Raw genomic sequence first — 21,717 nt, 5'->3', positions numbered from 1 at the left:
ACTCAAAGTATACCCTCTATCATAACTTGTGTTCATTTTCTCAGATTTTCTCTCTGGTCGCGTGTTGCCTTCCTGAATTAACTGTGAACTTGGCATGCTGCTATATTGAACCCATATATAAGCCAGGTGGTTCTTTTTTTTATAAGGTCATATAACGATTGGACAAGTTTTGCAGGTGAAGGGACGATAAACCTATTGCTTAGTTTTAAAGTAAGGGGAATGGTGCTAGTTGACCGGTGGAAGACAACGGGAGGCAAGTGGTTGGATACTCATACTTGCAGGAATTGATACTTTTGTTAGAATCATAAGATGTTTAATTAACACATACAATTGACAGTTTATTTGCATCAGTTTGCTTTTATTTTTTTGTATGGTATATTTATACATTGTAATACCTTTCTAGGATGGCCCACATTCAGGTCCTGCTAAAAAATTTAACTATCTGACCCTCTCTTTAGCACAAATTCCTAAGGAAATATATTGATTTCCGATGCTGCAAGACTGAGTAGTCCTTTCCCACCTCATGTTCTATCTAACACTGTGCCCCCCACCATGCCGTGTGTCAGTATCGTACCTGGGGTTCTTTGCCCGGCCGCTAGCGGAGTTACCAATTCGGATCTGAGCACCAACCAGTTGTTCCGTGTTGCCATCCTTTGGGACGGTTATGGCCACAGATAAGACTTTGAAGCTGGACATCAGATCCACAGTCAACCAGGGCTCCATCTCTCGCTTGGTGTGGGCGCACTGTCCACTTTCATTGCTGTTGTCCAAGGAACCGTCGATTGCCTTGTCCGGAGCTGCTCTGCCCGCAATGCTGGACTGATAGGCATGGCCAGTCAATGCCACGTTGGGAGCTGGAGCGGGAAATACAGGCAAAGAATTAAAGAGGAATGGACTGGCATCAATCACCCTTTCGAGAGCTCAGGCAGGATACATTTTGCAAAAAGGGAACACCCACTGAAGCGTCCCTTTGGGATCCGTTAAATGATGGCAGCTCAGGGAATGTACAAGCAAACTGACCACATGTCAACCAGGGTTGTGGGGAATTTGCCAATTTCTGCCCCACTGAAATCCTGCTCCCAATCCAGGATCCTACAACAGGAAAGGGTGTTGGAAAAACCACTCCCAATGCCTAAAATGCGTTCTTTCCTACTTCAAAACCTTGAATTTTAAAACTTAGCTAAAACCTTAAAATACAGTTTGCGCAATTGGTTAAGATGCTTAGATAGCTTAAAAACGTTGGTATTATTTGTTAAAAAGTTAGAAAGTGGTGACCATTTTAACAGGTTTTAATTTTTAAAATCATAAATAAGCTTAATGACTTTTTAGAGCTTTTTTCAAAGACTAGTTTACAGGAAATCCCCCAAATGTTTGTAACATATGGTCACATTTATAAATGTTATTTGTGATTGAATGTTGGGGTCGGATTCACAAAAGGACAGCGTAGAATTGAAAAATACTAAGGGATTCATTACGAGCTTGGCAGTGTGGTAAGAAAAAGTGGTGGTAATTCCGTTAACACCACTTTTTTGGCAGTAACGGAATAGCCCCCACATTTGCTACACTGCTGAATTCCGGATGTGGAGGGGAAGTGGGGGATTCACCTTTAGCAAAAAACAGAAAGTGAATCCTTCCATTTGTCTCCAATAATCCACAGTTTTACCACACAGGATTATCGCTCATTGCATATCCACCAAAATCCCCATGAACTCCTGCAGAATCCAAAAACGGGGATTTACTCTTCCATATAACGCACCTGTACACAAGTGTTTCTAGGCGTGACAAGACAAGGAGGGGGAAATAGAGGGAGGACAAAACAACAATCTTACTAGGCCTTGTGTCATTCAGATCGTGGAAGCGCAGGGAAGGGGGGATGTGCAAGGAGGGGTGGAGAAGTGCAGGGTGGCTCATAAGTGCAGAGAGAGGGGACTGTAGGGTTACAGATACAGACCGCAAGTGCTGGTGGAGACAAGAGGAGTGCGAGGTGCAACTGGACAGTCAGGGACCTGTGCCCAAGTTCAGGGGGTGGCCAGGTGACCAGTGCGTGGAACAGACAGGTCCTCAGCAGGGGAGAGGAAGAGAGAAAGCAGAAGCGAAGAGGAAGGTATTGAGTTGCTTCCGGGACCGGAGATGGTTTTGCTCAAGTTTGACAGAGGCAGGGAGGCCCCAGCTGAAAGAAAGAGATCTGCCCCCAACTCTCTGCTTGTAAAAGCATCTGACCCTCAGAGAGTTGGAGGTGGATAAGCAGAGAGCTCTAGATGGGAGATACCTAGGAAGAGAGAGTTGGAGGTGTTGCAGTGCCAGGCCCCAGAAAGCATTGTGGACAATGCAGAGGGTCTTGAACTTCATCCTTGCCACCACTGGGAGCCAATGAAGAGATTTCAGAGCTGGAGATATACAATCCCTGGGCTTGAGGCCAAAGACAAGTCTCACAGTCCTGTTCTGGATAAGTTGTAGAGAATGGAGAGCAGAAGCAGGAAGATTTAGAAAGAGGCTGTTGCAGTAGTCCAGCCTTGAGAGGACCAGAGCTCTGGAGACAGTGAGCTTCTTGAGGAAAGTGAGGAAAGGAAGAATACCTCTGAGGAGGTGCAGCTGATTGTTTAACTTCTAAGAGACATCGGAGATGTGAGGAGAGAAGGTGAGGATGGAGTTGCAGATGAACCCAAGGTTCTTAGCCTCATAGGTAGGAGCAGGAAGAGGTCCCAGACTGGGCAGCTAGAGAGAGAGAGAGAGGAAAGGAGGGAGCTGGTGTTCCGATGAGAAGGATCTCCATTTTACGGGAATTAAGGCAGAGATCATTGGCGGCCCACCACTCCTGAATTGCAGACAGTCAGGATGAGAGAAGGAGGCAGCCAAGAGGAGCCTGAAAGAGAGCTGGGTGTCATCTGCATAACACTGAAAGTTGGAGCAGAACCACTTGTAATCCCTTGATAATGCCAAACGACTGAGATGCACTGATAGCAAATGATTTTGGCAGTAAATCAGCAGATTTACTGCTGATTTACAGCCACACTTGACATAAATGTTTCTTGCACATTTGCATAGCTGCTAAAGCTATAGCACCTCTATAGTGCCCCACTAAGTGATTCACTAAGTGATTCATTGCCATATTTTTAGAGTGAATTGAATAATTTGCCCACATATTGCTTTGGGTAAATCAGTTGCATTTTACGCTTGTGCAAATTACAAACCTCAAGGGTAAGTAGTACCTCGGGCAGCAAGCCCCCCTGCTGGGAAAGGGACTCTTTATGTTTAGCTTTGATGAGAGGTGAGGTTTTTCTTTTATTGGGAACTAAGAGGTTGTTTTTCCATTTGAAAGTTTGACTTACACTTCCGCATGCATAAGAAGGTTTTGTGTAGAACATGCATATATTTCTGCGTACACAAACACCTGGAAGGGCCAGGGCAATGCAATGCAATGGTTGGTGAACAATCCACCAACTTGTAAATGCATGGGGCCTCATTTTGAGTATAGCAGTGAGGTCAAGAAGTATTGGTAACAGAATGACTTCCTATTTTAGCATACTGCCCTTTATGAATTTGGAAGGAAAGAGCAGGAAATGCCTCCGACAAATTGGAGCAATTACCACTGGTGGAATTGCAACCAACGGTAATTCCGATAGACTGCAATGGAATTCTATGGTGCTCCTTAAGGGGGCATAACAGACACTTGAAATATGGAGGATTGATGTCGAATTCCAAGGTGTTCTTCGATCGATAACAGTTAATAAGCACAGAGGAAATATCACTGTCCATTTCTTTTCGCTGTTCAAGTTGCCCATTGAAAGGGACAAAGGGAGATTTTATATGGTAATTGAATAGCAACATAACTGAAGGGATTTTTGCCAACATACTGCTGAATATACATTTTCTTTTCTACACGCCTTTCCCATACCCAAAGAACCAGCAGTTTGTGCAAATGAGTTTAAAATTCTGTTGAAATTCTGAAATGTTTATCGAGTAAGGGGGTGGCATTTTGAACAAAGGGGATGTAGCGAAAAGTGGATAGGCAGGGATTTTTTAACTAATTGGTGGTTTTCACAAATGAAAGATTCCTACTGACCTCTCATGCATCCACTCTATGGTGCATGCGTGCTCAGGGTGAATTAAGAGCATAGATACCTATAGCGAAGTGTATGTTGATTATTTCTCATCATTGACCTTTGAAACAATTTGTTTATCTTTAATTGGATTCCAGTATTTTCTGTGCAACCCTGTATGTTTCTTGTCCCGAAAGGGGAGGGAAGCGGTAAGGAATCAATTTTGTTAAATTGGGGGTCCCAGAGTTATTAAAAGGCTTTATTAACTAAGGAGAATTGTGCGCGCCTGGTTTGGAGTGGGTGGAAAGCTCCTCGGAATTAGACTTTGCCCGATTAAAATGTTCTACAGATCGGAGCAGGCCCCACACCTTCCAGGGCTTCTGATGCGTCTGCATTGGAATAGACCACTCGTCTCCCGGAATCGTACACTGCTGTTTTCTTCCTTACCATGGAGCAGACCCTAAGTCTCCTAGGAACCTACAAGGATGCCTCATTATCAGCTTTGAAGCAGGCCTCAGTTCTCCCAAGACCTTACACTGCTGCATTCTTTCTTCACACTGCTGGCCCCTAACTACATTGGTGCAAGCCTTGCATCTCCAAGGGCCTTACATCCTGCTGCATTGGAGCAGGCCCATTGTTTGCCAGGACCTTACACTGCTGCCTCCTTGTCTAAATTGGAGCAGGGCCTATATCTCCAGAAGCCGATTGCCTCATGCCCTTACACTGCTGCCTCCTTACCTTCATTGGAATGCTTCCTGATGTTCTTCAGCTCCGTCACTGTGCCTATGAGAGAACAAGAGACAATTCAAATGCACCAGTTGCCTCTTTTTGTAGTAACTCGAGATGGGGTGGGGTGAAATCAGGACTGTATGTTTGTGTGTGTCAGTGATCTACCGTAAAGCAGTGGCAGATTTAAGGCAAATGGCTGCGTGGGTAGGAGGCACATGTGGATGGAGCCTGGGGTGAGAGGAGTTGATGGCTGTAACGAGTGTGACAATGATGAACTTCAGGGCAAAATGTTCCATTTCTTTTAATTTGTGTTTTTTTTTTGCTGTTGGAATTGTGTCTTTAGAAGTATGACTCTGGCTGGAAACTGCTGGTCACCTCACCAGGTTTTGCTGATGAAGTGATTTGCCCATGATCACCCAATTTGTTCAAGTGGAAAATCTGCTCTCCCTTTCCATCCGAGCCTCCCATCCAAACTCACAGGCTCTACCGTACCCCTTCCAAAATGTCTGCTCTCCCTGACCTTTCCATCTGCTCCCTAGTCTCCTTCCATAAGCCACCCGACTCTTTTAACCTTCCATTCACTACTTTCTTCATCAGTTCTCCCACCTTCCATCCAATAATTTCTTTGCGGCCCATCACGTCTCGCCTTTCCTGCAAGGAAAACTATTGCCCCAACATTCAAAATTAGAACCGTACACCACAGACCGCTGAGAGGTGAATCACAATTATTTGTCCACTAAGAATACATTTTATTTACCTTTTATTCAACATATATGTTTTAACTGAGCTATAAAAAAGTACAAACCCAGAGCGAAAGAGAAGCAAGAAAAATCACTCCCCCGTCATATTTCACCCCTCCTTTCACCTTCCACCCGCTCCCCCTTTCCACCATTCCTGGTTAGCACCACTCCCACGCATCTCTACCATGTCTTCGTGGTCTGGCTGGGAAGAACTCAGGCGGGTCCCCCCACTTCTCTGTGGGGAATGAGCAACAAGGCCCCCAGCCTTGCCATCGCAGTTTCAGCAGCAGTCAGCAGACTACAGAGGAGGGTCTTGCGGTCCCAGCCTCTTGTTGGGAAAGACAGAGGGCCTCATTACACAGAATGCGGTAAGGGTTTACCAGTACCGGTAAGGGCACCGGTACCGGTAAACCCTTACCGCCTTACTACGAGGTCCCTTTGCGGGACCCGACCTTAATGGCTGGTTTTACCAGCCGTTAAGGAACGGGCCCGCAAAGGGACCTTGGTGCTAATTACGGTACCGCAATTTGCGGTACCGTAATTAGCTCCTTCCCCATTCCCATTGAGCCCTATGGGGTCAAAAATGGGAATGGGGAAGTGCCTTGGTGAATGGGGAATTACCGCCCCCGCTCACCTTGGAGTAGGGCGGTAATTCCGCCATCCACCAAGGCAGACACGGTAAAATACCGGCGGCAACCATGGTTACCGCATACCGTGTAATGAGGCCCAGAGACTCCCCCACCCCCGCTAGAATACTGCAGCATGGGATATTAAAGCAAAACATTTAGATTTTTGCTGCATTTTTTAAGCAAACTTTTAATTGACCCGAGTTGAGGGTTTCAGCGAGTGAGAGCATGCAGAGGACAACAGCAATTGGAACTGTAAGCAACATTCTGAGAGCGACAAACATTTGCAAACAATATCTGCTTCTTTGTGTGGTAAATATGAAGAGTCCCTATTATTATGTACAGACCAACACTAGTCTAGCAAAGCATGAGTGATCTCTTTTGGCATAGAGTGCACTGCAAACTGAATCCTTTCTCTGGGCACCTGATTTTGGTAGGTAAGGCACGCTGAGTTTAAATGATTTGGCTAGGATCACACACTTTTGTGAAGCAGTGAAGCCGGAATTTGACGCTAGTGTGCATTGAAGATATTTGACCACATATCTTCCTAGCTCAAGTTGGTACAAAAATGTATTAATGTATGGGTTTGAAAACCTAAATTAATACTCTATTTTATACATAGGACTCAAACAGCATTTTAGTCACATGATGAACTAATCTGACAATGTATACATCATTGCAGAAACATGTAGATCAAAAAAGCGTATGAGGTAATTTTGTTCTGAATCCACTTCAGTTTGCACTTTTGACTTTTGCAATTCTAATTGTTTACAACCAAGTAGTGGAAAGGTAAATAGTAAAACACAGGCCAAATCACCTATACTGTTAACTTTTCCACTATGACTCTGGAAAAGTGAAAAGGCCTTCTGCAATTAATGATTGCGGGAGCCATCTACAAGGAATTCCTTTGGAATGTGCATGCTTTTACGAGGTGAAAATGTCAAGCTGCTTCCATGCGGATCTATTGGATTTCCACTAGCATAAAAATAAATGCTAGCAGAAAATCAAGCGGCTTTGGGAGGTGGGCCAGGGAAGAGCAAGTGAATGAGTTAAGTGTGCTGTGCTCACCAGCTTTGGCTGCCAACTCGTACAAAATCCCACTGGTGTAAAAGGTGATGGTGAATGCTTTTACAGCCACTTTTTCCACTCTGCAGGACTTGGAAAAGAAACCCCTACTGTAGCTTATCCCCGGTCCTAAATGGAAGCCTTCAAGTTCCAGCATGCAACCTAATGAGAACCTACAAAAAATCTCCTACAGAAACCAAGTGAAGCGAAATTCATGACAAAGTCATTCATTCACGCTGTTTACACCTTGTTTTGTACCCCCATAATGTCTAACCAACCAACAATCACACTTAAATAGCTTATTAACCTTTTATTATTCTAAGGAAGAAATAAGTGCCACAGCAATGGTCACTGCCAGTTACCTGTTCCCATCACTAATCACTTCCCGAAGAAGCGCTATCCTGAGGGATTAGTGGGTAGATATAGCAAAGTTTCAAGTGAGACATAAGAGAGCACACTTCATTTCTTTGCAGTATTTTCTCGGTCCCCCATTGCCAGTCAGGATTTATGGGAGGATATTGTGTGACACTTAAATGAGTCTTACATCTGAGCTAGGGCAGAGATCGTTTGGCACCCATCATATCTTGTTATGGCAGAAGTCTGGTATACAGTGGGAACCCAGGCACGAATTTCCCATTGTCATGTGAGTGACATAGAGGTGGTGGGGGGGCACCATCTTTGGCAGTCCCTTCACTTGAAGATTAGTCAAGCAACAAACAGTAAGTATCTATCTTGTTGTTTATGTTTGTTGGTTGCCGTAAAATGCTAGTGGGCTTCCTGTTGCTGGGTGGTTTCTTAGTTGATTAGCTGTTTAAAAGCCAATTCTTTAGCAGCTTCCTAAATCTAAGCTGGTCCTGGGTTGTATGCATTACCTTAGTTAAAGTGTTCTTGAGTTTTGCCACCATGCTGAGGAAAGACAATCTTCTGTGTGTTTCTGTTGTTGCGCGTGGTGTTTAGTAGTACATCGTTGCTGGATCTTGGCATCCTTCATGTTTGGTACTGAGTGATCCATGCTCGGGTGAATTCTGCTCCATATCCCTTTAGAGTGCTTTGAAATGTACTCTTTTTGTTTACTGGTAGCAAGTAGAGCATTCTTAGTGCTGAGCCTATGTTTTCCCTCTAGTCGGATCTGAGCATTAGTCTTGTGCTGTGCTCTGTATGAATTGAAGTCTCTTCTTGAGGCAGTCCAGATTTCCGAGGTATTGCTGTTGACATAGTCGATTGTTGCAATAAACCAGTTTTAAGATGAGGAGGGTCCTTTGCTAGAAGGTGGGTAATGGCATTATCTGTCTGGTTAAGCGAAGATGGTGGAAACATTTGTTTACTAGTGGTTTGATTTGTGGTTCCAGTCAGAATCATGACTTATTTCTGTTTTATCGAGGATGAGTTTTAAGTTGTTAGTGGTCATCATTGTGCTCACCTATGGTAGGCAGTTGAAAGAGTGGTAATGGTCTCATTGTTGCTGGTCCTACTTGTGAGTTGTCCACATAGTTGTAACATAGGTGAGCCCATGTTTTTTACATGCCTCATGAGAGGGTCCCTGTAGGTGTTGAAAAGTAAGGATGATAGGCTAGATCCTTGTGAAACTCCACAGGTTATTTGACAAGAGTTGAACTGAATGAGGGGAGTCAGGTGATTTCTGTTCTATCCATGAGGAACAACTTTATCCGCTGTAGTGTTTTGCTGTCCTATTTCTTACAGGCTCCTGATAGAGGATCAGTGGTTGACAGTTTGAAAAGCTGCAGAGATTCCAAGAGCATGAGGGCCAGAAATGGTCAATGTCTGAATCCTACTTATCACTCACCAAAGATGTTGTTGGACACCAGAATGTGGTTGTATACATAGCTTTCTGGGATTTTAGCTCAGTACGGTATGTTTGAGGTTGCTAGTTTAATTTTATTTTTGCAGCACTCACACAGCCCACAGGCATTGGGCTGCTGTTACAGGAATTGTTTGTTTTTTAGTTGCATAATTGTTTTGTCTTAGTTGCATATTTATAATGCGCTTAAATACCCATAGGTTTCTAAGCGCGGACCCGGGGATCTATCCTGTGTTGCTTCGTGTCTTCCTGCCTCCAAAGCGAGCAGGTTGCCACTGAGCTATCCTCCTGGGACACATTAGTGAGTTCATCCGGGTTTCTGGTGGTATTATTGAGGAGTTGTGATGATTGTAAAGACGAATACCCACCTTACGCTTATTCCATCATGGCTGCGCCGGGTTGTGAACTTAGCACTAGCAACAGTCTAGTTGTTTCTTCCCATAGAGCAACGCAGGATGCTGAGGTCACTTCCTCTCCTGTATATCAGCCGGGAATCCCTGGAGACCGACGCGTTGCTACTCTCTTAGGAGTATACAAACGCTTTGTGAGTATAGCTATCACTGCACTTCTACCTATCTTATTTCTACATATTCAATTGCTGCCTCTTACCCACTTCTTACTTCTCATTCTTGGTTTTTCATCTGCGCACAGAGTTCGGCAATCGAACAGAACGAGATTCTTGAGCACGAAAGTAACAAGCCACGCCTCCCTTGTACGCGCCTGTACTCGGCATCGTTTCGTGATTTCTATCCAGGTCGGTTTTCCTTCTAGACCTGTTCATTACGATCTTAGTCCTACAGGTCACGGCATTATTGAACACATTGTGTTTACCATTACAGTGCGGCTCCTCACGTACGGCCAGGCAGCTCCTACCTTCGAGCCGTTCATTTACATCAAACAGCTGAATACTGTCACGTAAGTGGCCAGTCTTGGTTCCTTCGAAAACAATCTTGCTTAAATATTGTTCCCATTCTTATCATTTCTGTATTTCCACAACAGTATTGAGAACGCATGGATCTTCCTTCCAACAACTAGTCGTCTCTGACTTACATTTTTTGTGGTAATTCTAAACCTTTCTTATCATTGTTCCTTGTTTAGTTCACTCTTCATTCCTATACTGAACCCTGTGTTTTTCTATACATATTTCATTCAGCATCGGATCAGCATAAATAACACCAGAGCGTAGAGACAGATCTTCAGTTCCTTCCTGCCAGTCTCGTGGAGTCAACGCTCCCCAGCAGCACGTCGCAGGGTTTTCTCCCCCGTGAGGGTTTCCCTGTGATCCCTCCGGCTGCCAAGCATTTGAGCTGGGCTCCGGAGTGGTTTTCAGGGGAATTTCTTTATTCAGCTGCGAAACCCCTTTACAGGCACACTTCATGCTTGATCTTCAAGCCGGCTAGGATTCTACCGTCCATCCATATTCCAGGTAGGAGATTCTGCGTTATTTTTGCTACAATATACAAAGGCTGTTGTATTTTGAAGACAAGTTCAGATTGATTGATCATAACAGTTAGCAACGCCTAAAAAGAAAAAAGCATACTGCCTTTCACTATTGGAACAAAAACTTAAGAATCTCACAAAATGGATCCACAACAGCAACAGCAGATCCAACAGCTGATAGCTGCAGTCCAATCTTTGACCACCGAGGTTCAGCAACTCCAGCAGGAGAATGCAGCCCTAAGACAAAACCAACAACAGACAGTACAACAGGTAGCTCAACAAGTGGCACAACAAGTAGCACAGCATGCTGCTGCCTCCCGTATTCCTCATTGTTCAGAAGTCCCACCAGGTCCTCTTCCTGGAGGTCAATTCGATGGGAATCCTCATAAGGTTAAGGAATTTTTAGACTCTTGTACCGTACAATTCGCCTTCAAGAGTGCCTTTTTCCATACTGATCGGGACCGTGTAGGTTACATGGTTTCCCAGATGGCCGGCCAGCAATAGCCTGGGCTACGCCCATGATCACCAACAATAATCCTATATTGGATTCGCACACGGCCTTTTGCAAAAGCATCCATACGATGTTTGGCCGACAAGAAATTCGAGTGGCATCTCAGGAAGACTTACTTGATTTAAAGCATGGTAATCTAGACATTTTGGCTTATATAACCAAGTTTAAACAGATGGCCAGCGAAACCACTTGGTCAGATGATGCCCAGGTAACAATCTTTAGGAGAGGGTTGTCTGAAGATTTAAAAGATGAAGTGTCCAGAGTCCCACGCCTTACTACGTTGACTGAATTCATCGCACTGGTACTTCAGATTGATTATCCGATGAAGGAACGAATGACTGAAAGGAGAAAAGGTCGAATTCCTCGTTTTTCTTCTAGCCCTACCTCTCCACGGACTCCACCAGCCGAGGAACCTATGCAATTAGGTGCTACGGCCAGGGGTCCTCTGTCTCCAGAAGAACGGAATCGAAGAAGATCTCCTGGTTTGTGTATGTATTGCGGTGCCAATACCCACACCGTACAAGAATGCCCAATTACACCACCAAGGAGATCGGGAAACGCCAACGCCCGGCCGTAAGGGGAACCACGGTCCGGGATCCTAAGACAGAACAAGGTTCCTCACAAATATTCCATTCATCTACCTGTGCCAGTCTCTTGGATACTAAAGGTATCTCTAGCCTTTGGGGATCGAATCTTACAAGATATCCCGGTCCTGATGGACTGTGGTGCCGCCGGGAACTTTGTTGATAATCACTGGGCAGCTTCCCATGGTATTCCACGATCTTGCAAGACAGAGTCCATCCCTGTGGAAAGCGTGGATGGAAGTCCTTTGATATCAGGACCCATTACGGACCATACCGGTCCATTGCTGATGTCTATTTCTTCTCACCAAGAAACTATAACTCTAGACATTATCCGGGCAGCTCACCACCCTATCATTTTAGGTCTACCATGGCTCAGGAAACATAACCCTTTCATAAACTGGACAGCAGAGTCCTTCTTTCTAGGATCTGAATTTTGTCTAACCCATTGCATAAAAGATCAGCAGAAGGTTCTGTTAGATGCAAATTTACCTTCTCCTAATCCTCAGGGTATAACTACGCTCAGTCAGATCACAGGTCTTCCCAAAATATATCACCAATACCAAGAAGTGTTTTCCACTTCTGAGTACTCCCAGCTACCACCCCATAGGCAGGATGATTGTGCTATCGAGCTAATACCCGACCAACCTCTACCCTTTGGTCGAATGTATATATTATCAGATAATGAAAAAGAGGTGTTACGAGAATATTTTAGGGTTAATCTCATGAATGGTTTAATCACTGAGTCCACTTCACCTGCAGCCGCCGCTCTGTTTTTTGCATCTAAAAGAAACACAACTCAACTTCGTCCTTGCATAGATTTCCGGGGTCTTAATAAGATCACTATACCGGATAAATATCCAATGCCCTTGATACCGGACATTTTGGAAGCAGTTAAGGGGGCAAATGTATACACAAAATTGGATCTTAAAGGAGCATATAATTTGATAAGGATCAAATCAGGGGATGAATGGAAGACAGTATTCCTTACACCATTTGGCCACTACCAATACCGGGTAATGCCTTTTGGACTCTCAAACGCCCCAGCTATATTCCAAAGCTTCATGGACCATCTTTTCTCCGATCTACTTCTACATAACTTTATAGCATACTTGGATGATATTTTGGTCTTCTCTTACTGTAACGCTCACCTGATTCCCACGGAGGCGCCGGTCTTGCAGGATGGTGTCTGTGACTCGAAAAGTGAAGTGCAGGACTCGATTGGCTTCCGGGGCTGAGCCTCTTCGCACTGTGTGTCTAACTCGAAGAGTGAGATATCTGCAGGTGAAAGAATATGGGGTTAATGATCTGGGGTTGTCGGGTATCTCTCTCCCTTTCCCTTCCTCGCTTTTCCGTGGATCCCCAAGGTCAACGTGCTCACCTTAGATAGGTGAATGCTGGACTCTCCATCTGCGTCTGGTGCAGGGTGCCGTTGCCAGTTCCTTCACTGGGTGAAACGTAGGCCTCTTGACATCAGAGGATTGCTACCGTCGTTAACTGCACGAACGGTGAGTTTCCGGACACCTTTTAAGTCCTTACAGTCTTTAGGTGCGTGGGCACGTTAATGCGGAACAGGGCTCTGTATAATGCCTTTTCTATTTGTCTTGCAGGGCTCTTGAGGTAGAAGATGGTGTGAAGAAAGCCGAAGTTCGAGCCAGAGTCTTGGAATGACGCGTTTGGAAATGCGTAAGTAAATGCCGGTTGCCTGCTTTTCAAAAGCTCTCTAACTGTCTCTTTTCCCTTGCAGTTGTGAGTTCGGGTGTTGAAGAGACGCTGGAAACGCCGGAGTATTTGCAGGCGCCCTATTGTGGCGGGCGCAATGGCGCGTAAGTTAAATACCTGTCTAATGTCTCTTCTTTTGTCTTTCAGGTGCAGGATTGCAGCGTTGAAGAAAACCGGAATTCGCGGAGTGCCGGTAAGTAATTCCACACAGGAATAACTATGCTTTTGTCTTCACAGGCGGAGGAGCAGCGTGAAGAGATGGTAGCTGCCGATGGATCAGGTGAGGAAAGCGCTGCGCGTGAAGGTTGCCATGCTAACCTGTTGTTTCTTGTCTTTGCAGGTGCTACTGAAGGCTGGATACAGGAATGGTAAGCGTTTGTTCTTGCAGGTTCAGGATCGGAAAGAAGAAAACTGGAACAGACACGGTGAGCGTTCTGCTGCAGATGCAGAATAACGCAAAGCACGTTTCATCAATCGGGTGTGGTTTAAATAGCCTTGGAGTGATGAGGCGTCTTCCTCCACGGCCTCGCCTAGGTAAGAAAAGAGTTCCTGTTCCAGAAGAGTTCCAGTGTTGTATCCAGGGAGTGGAGCTTGCCCCACCGAGGTAAGAAAGTAGTCCCGGCTCACAGAGGATTCCTATGTGGCTGGTAAGTAAGCAGCATGGTCTGCTGCAGGTAAGTCCACCCAAGCATCTTCATACAAATTATGAGCCCGGCGCTTCCAGTGCCGGGACCAGTGACTTTGATGAGTCTGGTGCCACCAGCGCCAGGACAAGGTCCAAAAGGTCCCAGTGGGGACCGGCTGGTGCCTAGGATGAAGGTTAGGGGCCTGCTTCCAAGGACGTTGGGCTGGTCCTAGCTCCTTGGAAGCAGTGATCATGACACTTACACATTACAGGATCATGTGAGACATGTGGAGGAGGTTCTTCGTCGCCTTCATCAAAATCACCTTTACTGTAAGTTGGAAAAGTGCTCCTTTCATCAACCTCAGGTCACTTACCTAGGATACGTTCTATCCACTAAGGGTATAGCATTGGACCCTGAGAAGGTTTCTGCAGTACAGGACTGGCCCACTCCTGTCTCAGGTAAAGACATTCAACGGTTTATTGGCTTTGCCAATTTTTACCAGAGATTCATTCCGGGGTTTTCCAGCCTGACCAAACCACTGACAAACCTTTTGAAGAAAGGTGTTTCTTTTTCTTGGCCTGATGCTACTGACCAAGCATTTAGAAGACTTAAGGATCTGTTTACATCTGCTCCTGTTTTACTAACACCTGATCAAAATCGTCAGTTTATCGTGGAGACTGATGCTTCACAATATGCCCTAGGAGCAGTTCAACTTCAATCTGATAATCACAATCAAGAACATCCCGTGGCTTATTTGTCCAAAACATTGGCACCTGCAGAATAAAATTACACAGTGTTAGAAAAAGAATTGCTAGCCATCAAACGGGCTTTTGAAGAATGGCGACATTTATTACTTGGAGCTAAATATCCAGTTGAAGTTCGAACTGACCACCACAATCTTCGAATTTTACAGTACGCCCATACTTGTAACAGTCGTCAAGCCAGGTGGGCCCATTTTTTCTCACCATTCAGGTTCATTTTTTCCTTCATACCAGGGAAAGAGAACTTAATCGCTGATGCTTTATCCCGTAAGGAACAACTCCCCAATGGCTCCTTCAGATCAGAACCTATATTTCCCAAGATTGCTTTGGGGTTACATTACCGTTCTTGATTTTTTGACACGTCTGAGATCTCAGTCAAAATCAATGGGAAAATCTGGATCTCCAAGATTGACACAACAAGCGTTGGTCCAAGAAGATGGATGTTACGTTTATGGACACCGGGCTTTCATCCCTACAACATCTCTTCAAAAAGAGGTGTTGGATATGTGCCATAAGTCCAAATAACAGGACACCATGGGACCGCTTCCACACAGGAGATGGTTTCCCATTGGTTTTGGTGGCCCACACTACAGAAGGACATTAAAGAATACATAGGGTCTTGTCCTGTCTGTTTGCAAAACAAATTACCCCGAAATTCCCCATTGGGGCTATTGGTCAAGATGCCTGTACCTTCCCGTCCTTGGCAGATAATCTCGACGGATTTCATCGTTGATCTTCCATCTTCAAAGGGGTGTTCAGCCATTATGGTGGTTATAGATTCATTTACAAAAATGGCTCACTTTATCCCTCTTGCTGGAATCCCTTCTGTGGCCCAGATGGCTCGTATTTTTACCAGAGATTCATTCCGGGGTTTTCCAGCCTGACCAAACCACTGACAAACCTTTTGAAGAAAGGTGTTTCTTTTTCTTGGCCTGATGCTACTGACCAAGCATTTAGAAGACTTAAGGATCTGTTTACATCTGCTCCTGTTTTACTAACACCTGATCAAAATCGTCAGTTTATCGTGGAGACTGATGCTTCACAATATGCCCTAGGAGCAGTTCTACTTCAATCTGATAATCACAATCAAGAACATCCCGTGGCTTATTTGTCCAAAACATTGGCACCTGCCGAATAAAATTACACGGTGTTAGAAAAAGAATTGCTAGCCATCAAACGGGCTTTTGAAGAATGGCGACATTTATTACTTGGAGCTAAATATCCAGTTGAAGTTCGAACTGACCACCAGAATCTTCGAATTTTACAGTACGCCCATACCATTTTTTCTCACCATTCAGGATAATTTTTTCCTTCATACCAGGGAAAGAGAACTTAATCGCTGATGCTTTATCCCGTAAGGAACAACTCCCCAATGACTCCTTCAGATCAGAACCTATATTTCCCAAGATTGCTTTGGGGTTACATAGCGTTCCTGATTTTTTGCCACGTCTGAGATCTCAGTCAAAATCAATGGGAAAATCTGGATCTCCAAGATTGACACAACAAGCGTTGGTCCAAGAAGATGGATGGTACTTTTATGGACACCGGGCGTTCATCCCTACAGCATCTCTTCAAAAAAAGGTGTTGGATATGTGCCATAAGTCCAAATAACAGGACACCTTGGGACCGCTTCCACACAGGAGATGGTTTCCCATTGGTTTTGGTGGCCCACACTACAGAAGGACATTAAAGAATACATAGGGTCTTGTCCTGTCTGTTTGCAAAACAAATTACCCCGAAATTCCTCATTGGGGTTATTGGTCAAGATGCCTGTACCTTCCCGTCCTTGGCAGATAATCTCGACGGATTTCATCGTGGATCTTCCATCTTCAAAGGGGTGATAAGCCATTATGGTGGTTATAGATTCATTTACAAAAATGGCTCACTTTATCCCTCTCGCTGGAATCCCTTCTGCGGCCCAGATGGCTCGTATTTTTATCATTCAGATCTTCACCTTACATGGCTTAGCAGAAACAATCATATCTGATCGAGGAACACAATATACCTCCCAATACTGGAAACATATCTGTCGACACCTCGGGATTTCCCGGGCACTCAGTTCGGGTTATCACCCCCAATCCAACGGGAAGACTGAACAACTTAACCAGACTTTGGAAGGATACCTCAGAAATTATATATCTGCAGCACAGGATAACTGGAGGTATCTACTCCCATTGGCAGAGTACGCCTACAATAATTCCTATCATTCAGCCATCCACACTTCTCCTTCTCATTGCACCTACGGATTCAACCCTTCATCTTTTCCCACAATGAAAAGATCAGAAAACAGATTTCCCGATGTAGACCATTTAATGGAACAGATCCGACAAGGCCATCATACGGCCAAGAACACCTTGTTGCAGACCCAGGACAGAATGAAGAAGTTCGCTGACCGCTCTCGTACCCCAGCACCTATTATGAAATCGGGAGACTGGGTGTGGTTGTCTTCGCGATTTCTCCCTGGGCATCTGGTGCCATCCAAACTCTCTCCTAGGTATTTCGGCCCATTTCGGGTAGCTGCTCCCATCGGTAGTGCAGCTTTCAGACTTGTTCTTCCAAACACCTGGTCACGCATCCACCCAGTGTTTCATGTATCTCAATTGAAACCGGACAATCGTAATTCATTTCATCCAACTGTAACTACTCGCCCCCCTCCAATCATGGTTGCATCACGTCCTGAGTTCGAGGTAAAGGATATATGTGACTCCCGTATCCACCGTGGTCGTCTACAGTATTTGATAGACTGGAAGGGGTATTCATCTGCAGATCGAACCTGGGAGCCTGAAACCGCTATACATGCACCTCGACTTGTAAAACGATTCCACCACAGACACCCGGACAAGCCGGCAGGGTCTGGACCTAAGAGGGGGCATACTGTCATGATCATAAAGACAAATCACCCATCTTACGCTTATTCCATCATGGCCGCGCCGGGTTGTGAACTTAGCACTAGCAACAGTCTAGTTGTTTCTTCCAATAGAGCAACGCAGGATGCTGAGGTCACTTCCTCTCCTGTATATCAGCCGGGAACCCCTGGAGATTGACGCATTGCTACTCTCTTAGGAGTATACAAACGCTTCGTGAGTATAGCTATCACTGCCCTTCTACCTATCTTATTTCTACATATTCAATTGCTGCCTCTTACCCACTTCTTACTTCTCATTCTTGGTTTTTCATCTGCACACAGAGTTCGGCAATCGAACAGAACGAGATTCTTGAGCACGAAAGTAACAAGCCACTCCTCCCTTGTACGCGCCTGCACACGGCATCGTTTCGTGCTTTCTATCCAGGTCGGTTTTCCTTCTAGACCTGTTTATTACGATCTTAGTCCTACAGGTCACAGCGTTATTGAATGCATTGTGTTTACCATTACAGTGCGGCTCCTCACGTACGGCCAGGCAGCTCCTACCTTCGAGCCTTTTATTTACATCAAACAGCTGAATACTGTCACGTAAGTGGCCGGTCTTGGTTCCTTCGAAAACATATCTTGCTTAAATATTGTTCCCATTCTTATCATTTCTGTATTTCCACAACAGTCTTGAGAACGCATGGATCTTCCTTCCAACAACTAGTCGTCTCTGACTTACATCTTTTGTGGTAATTCTAAACCTTTCTTATCATTGTTCCTTGTTTAGTTCACTCTTCATTCCTAAACTGAACCCTGTGTTTCTCATATTTCATTCAGCATCGGATCAGCATAAATAACACCAGAGCGTAGAGACGGATCTTCAGTTCCCTCCTGACCGTCTCGTGGAGTCAACGCTCCCCAGCAGCACGTTGCAGGGTTTTCTCCCCCGTGAGGGTTTCCCTGTGATCCCTCCGGCTGCCAAGCATTTGAGCTGGGCTTCGGAGTGGTTTTCAGGGGAATTTCTTTATTCAGCTGTGAAACCACTTTACAGGCACACTTCATGCTTGATCTTCAAGCCGGCTAGGATTCTACCGTCCATCCATATTCCAGGTAGGAGATTCTGCGTTATTTTTGTTACAACATACGAAGGCTGTTGTATTTTGAAGACAAGCTCAGATTGATTGATCATAACAGGAGTGGTTTAACGTATACTATCTTTAAGGATCTTGGCACAATTCTTGTTTACTGTGAGGAGTGCATCCATTTTTGAAAAAAGGGAGCTGGGCTTTCTTTGGGGTGGAACTCTTTGTACATGTCCGGAAGGCAGAGGTGCACTCGGGTGCCTCCTTTGTTGCCTTTTTCACCCCTTTTTAAAATCTATTCCATGACTGGGTTGAAATAGTTCAGCGTTGGTGTTGTTATTGGTTTGCCATTTGAAAGATTGTCTACGTTCCATAAGTCTGTGCTGCAGGTATGGCTTGCTGACTATTTTCATTTTATTTTAGAAGCAGTTGCTGATATCATCACACAATGTCTGGGAGAGTGTGGTTGATGTGTAGCATGATGTTAGTTTTGTCATTTCATTCATGATTTTGTACATTTCTTTCTCCTGATGAAGCGTCGCCTAGTAGTGTCAATCTGTCTCTGATATGCTGCTTTGTCTCCTCATTTGCAAAGATTTCCCCAAGTGTGTTCAAGTGTCTTTTCTTTCCTTAGAGTTTTTCAGTCAGGGGTAAACCACCTAGCAGCTGCTTCTGAAAAGGTGATAAGGTTCAGTTGTGTAAGGATTCTGGAGAGTCCCTATGTTCTCCCCCAGGAGGGAGGGCTCTGTTCCTGTGGATTGATTTGGTGTCCTCCAATAATGTCCTGAGTTATTCAAGGTTGACTGATTTCCAGTTTCTTCTGGCAAAGGAGGCTCTTGTTCTTTGTGAATTGAGAGCCTGCCTGTTGGTGCGCTGATAGCAAAATGTGCCATGAGGTGTTCTCTCCACAGAACGTAGCTGACAAGGCAAGCTGTAACACCCTTCTTCATAGTAAAGTGTAATGAGCATGTGGCCAGCAGAAGAGAATTGCTTCCTTGACCAGCTGTGCAAAGGGAGATTGTTAATGAATATTTTCCATAGGAGCTCAAAGATTTGGTAGAGGTATAATTTTCTTACTCCAAACCACATATTGAAATCCCCAAGAATGATTAGGTGCTGGAATTCCACGACAAGGCTAGCTACTGTACTTGATCGATTTATTTCTGTGAATGTACGATTGTAAGAGGGTGGCCTGTGTTTGAACAGGAAAGTTGGTTGGGTTGATGGTTTTGGATAAGATGGATGAAGAATGATTTGCAACCTTTTTTGCCCATTAGTGGTGCTGTTGAGATGCTGCGGGGCCCCATTGGTGCTAAAGGTATCCCTCCCCTATTACCCACTCCGTTGGCTTGTAGGAGTTTTAAAATGTTTGTGATCATTATACATGATATCACTTTGTAGTGGTCTGATAACCATAATACAAAGTTATTCGAATGTGAGTACCTCCTTCACTGAGGATCTTGTCGTCCTCTGTTCTGTGTTTCGTCATAGAGTAAGGGTTCATCAGGGTGCAGGGCATTGTATGATTTGTCTTCTGGGTCCCTTTTTGATGTACTTTGCATCCCGGGCCCTGCGTTCATTCCGTGCTCAGGTGTTTTCATAATCTCAGTGTTTGTAGGGTCCACAATGGTAAGGCTTGTGTGTGGGAGCTTCTTTGTGGTTGGTTCCTCATTAAATAATTGTAGACAGTTCATTCACTTGCTCTTTTGGCAGGGCCTATCAGTCGTTTGTGATTTGGGTGTGATTTGGTTGCACATTTCCGTTAATGTTTGCCAGTCCTTTTGGCTATTAGTTGGAAGAGTACCCATACTCCTCTGGATAAAGTGGGGTCTCCAGGATTCGCACTTGTGTTTATTGGTCTTGATTAGGATTGTGTGTGTGCCCTTCATCTGCTTCTGTTGCTTGTGCTTGCATGGCTATTTTCCTCTTCGATTTAACCTGCCCTCCTTTGTACTGTGGGTGGTTGAGTCTGTCGGTAGCTTGAGAGATAACGCACGATGTCAAGAGTTTTAGGTCTCGGTTATGGCCTCTCCCCCATAAGTGACTTGTAAGAGGTTGTTTGGTGTTGTGCAGATGAGGGACTCCATGGGTTGTTGAATGTGGTTTTCATCTTGCAGACAAACAGTTTGCTAATTCTCTTCTTGTGCAGCTGTATTTCATTGGGTGGGCCATTTTGGAAATTAGGCTAAATTGGCTACAGTTTGTGGGCTGCCAGAATTTCAACAAGGATTTTCCAGAGGTTTGTTGCATCCAGAGTCTGTGCTCTCAATTAATTATCTAGCAACCAAATGCATTCTTCTAGCTTCAAGCAAGGAGTGGTAATCTAGTAATGCTAAGAATGTGTCTCGAACCAGATGCATTAAGCTTGTTGCAGAAACAATAGAATCCTGCTTCAACAAATGAGGGAATCTAGTGATACAATGAATTTATCTAGCAGTAAAAGGAATTAATCCAGCATCAAGACAAATTAATACAGCACAAAGAAATTGATCGAGTAGCAAGATGATATGCAAAATGTAATGTCAAACCTATGTCTACTTCTTTGTCTTCATTTAAAAAAAATAACTCTATAAAGGAATCTTCTTAATGATGCCATAGCCATGTCAATGCTTAAGTCCTAATATGTTGGCCCCTTCTATGTCAATACCATCATACTTATTTTGTTTTAGTATTTTTAGAGTTATACTAATTAAATCCATTGATAGTGTGTCTTAATCCAGTAGTGATTGTGTGGCCTGTGTGGTGAGGAGGGGTGTTGCAGGCAAAGGGGTTATGCCACCTTGAACACATTCTGATTTTCATGTCTCCTGGGCAGTCGTCCAGGTTACCACAGCCGTGGAGAGAGTACATATAGCAGAGTGTGTCATCTTCGTAGGTCTGAAGGCATTCACTGACTTACTGTGAGTGCTAGTATTTCTCAAGACTGAGGGGAGTTGTTCTGTATATATAAAAGTATACAGGTCAGAATATTATAGACAGAGAAGGGCCTCAGTTGTGTTCTTTGTACTCACAGCACACAGGGTCGGCAGAACTCCCTTTTAATATGGGCTAATGACTCTCAATGGTTCTTTCATCTGGTAGTGAGCGCTGCTAGGGGATCATGAAGCACTCCAATTGACACCCATTT

The 21,717-nt window shown here is 44.6% G+C and overlaps 1 protein-coding gene across 2 annotated transcripts in view; it reads right to left on the bottom strand.

The window, feature by feature from the left end:
- Nucleotides 1-21,717, bottom strand: part of LOC138582800 (pentraxin fusion protein-like) — a 242,263-nt gene that overhangs the window by 109,594 nt on the left and 110,952 nt on the right. For both annotated transcript variants that reach the window (XM_069654452.1, XM_069654453.1), the window contains 2 exons: nt 4,779-4,823; nt 575-854 (listed from right to left, as the gene is read on the bottom strand). In XM_069654452.1, coding sequence (XP_069510553.1) covers nt 575-854; nt 4,779-4,823 — 325 coding nt within the window. The remainder of the gene's footprint in view (nt 1-574; nt 855-4,778; nt 4,824-21,717) is intronic.

Source organism: Ambystoma mexicanum, chromosome 3q, assembly GCF_040938575.1.
Source record: "Ambystoma mexicanum isolate Mex_15411 chromosome 3q, UKY_AmexF1_1, whole genome shotgun sequence".
Taxonomy (NCBI): domain Eukaryota; kingdom Metazoa; phylum Chordata; class Amphibia; order Caudata; family Ambystomatidae; genus Ambystoma; species Ambystoma mexicanum.
The sequence above is the reverse complement of the archived record's forward strand: the minus strand, read 5'-3'. Positions and strand labels throughout refer to the sequence as shown.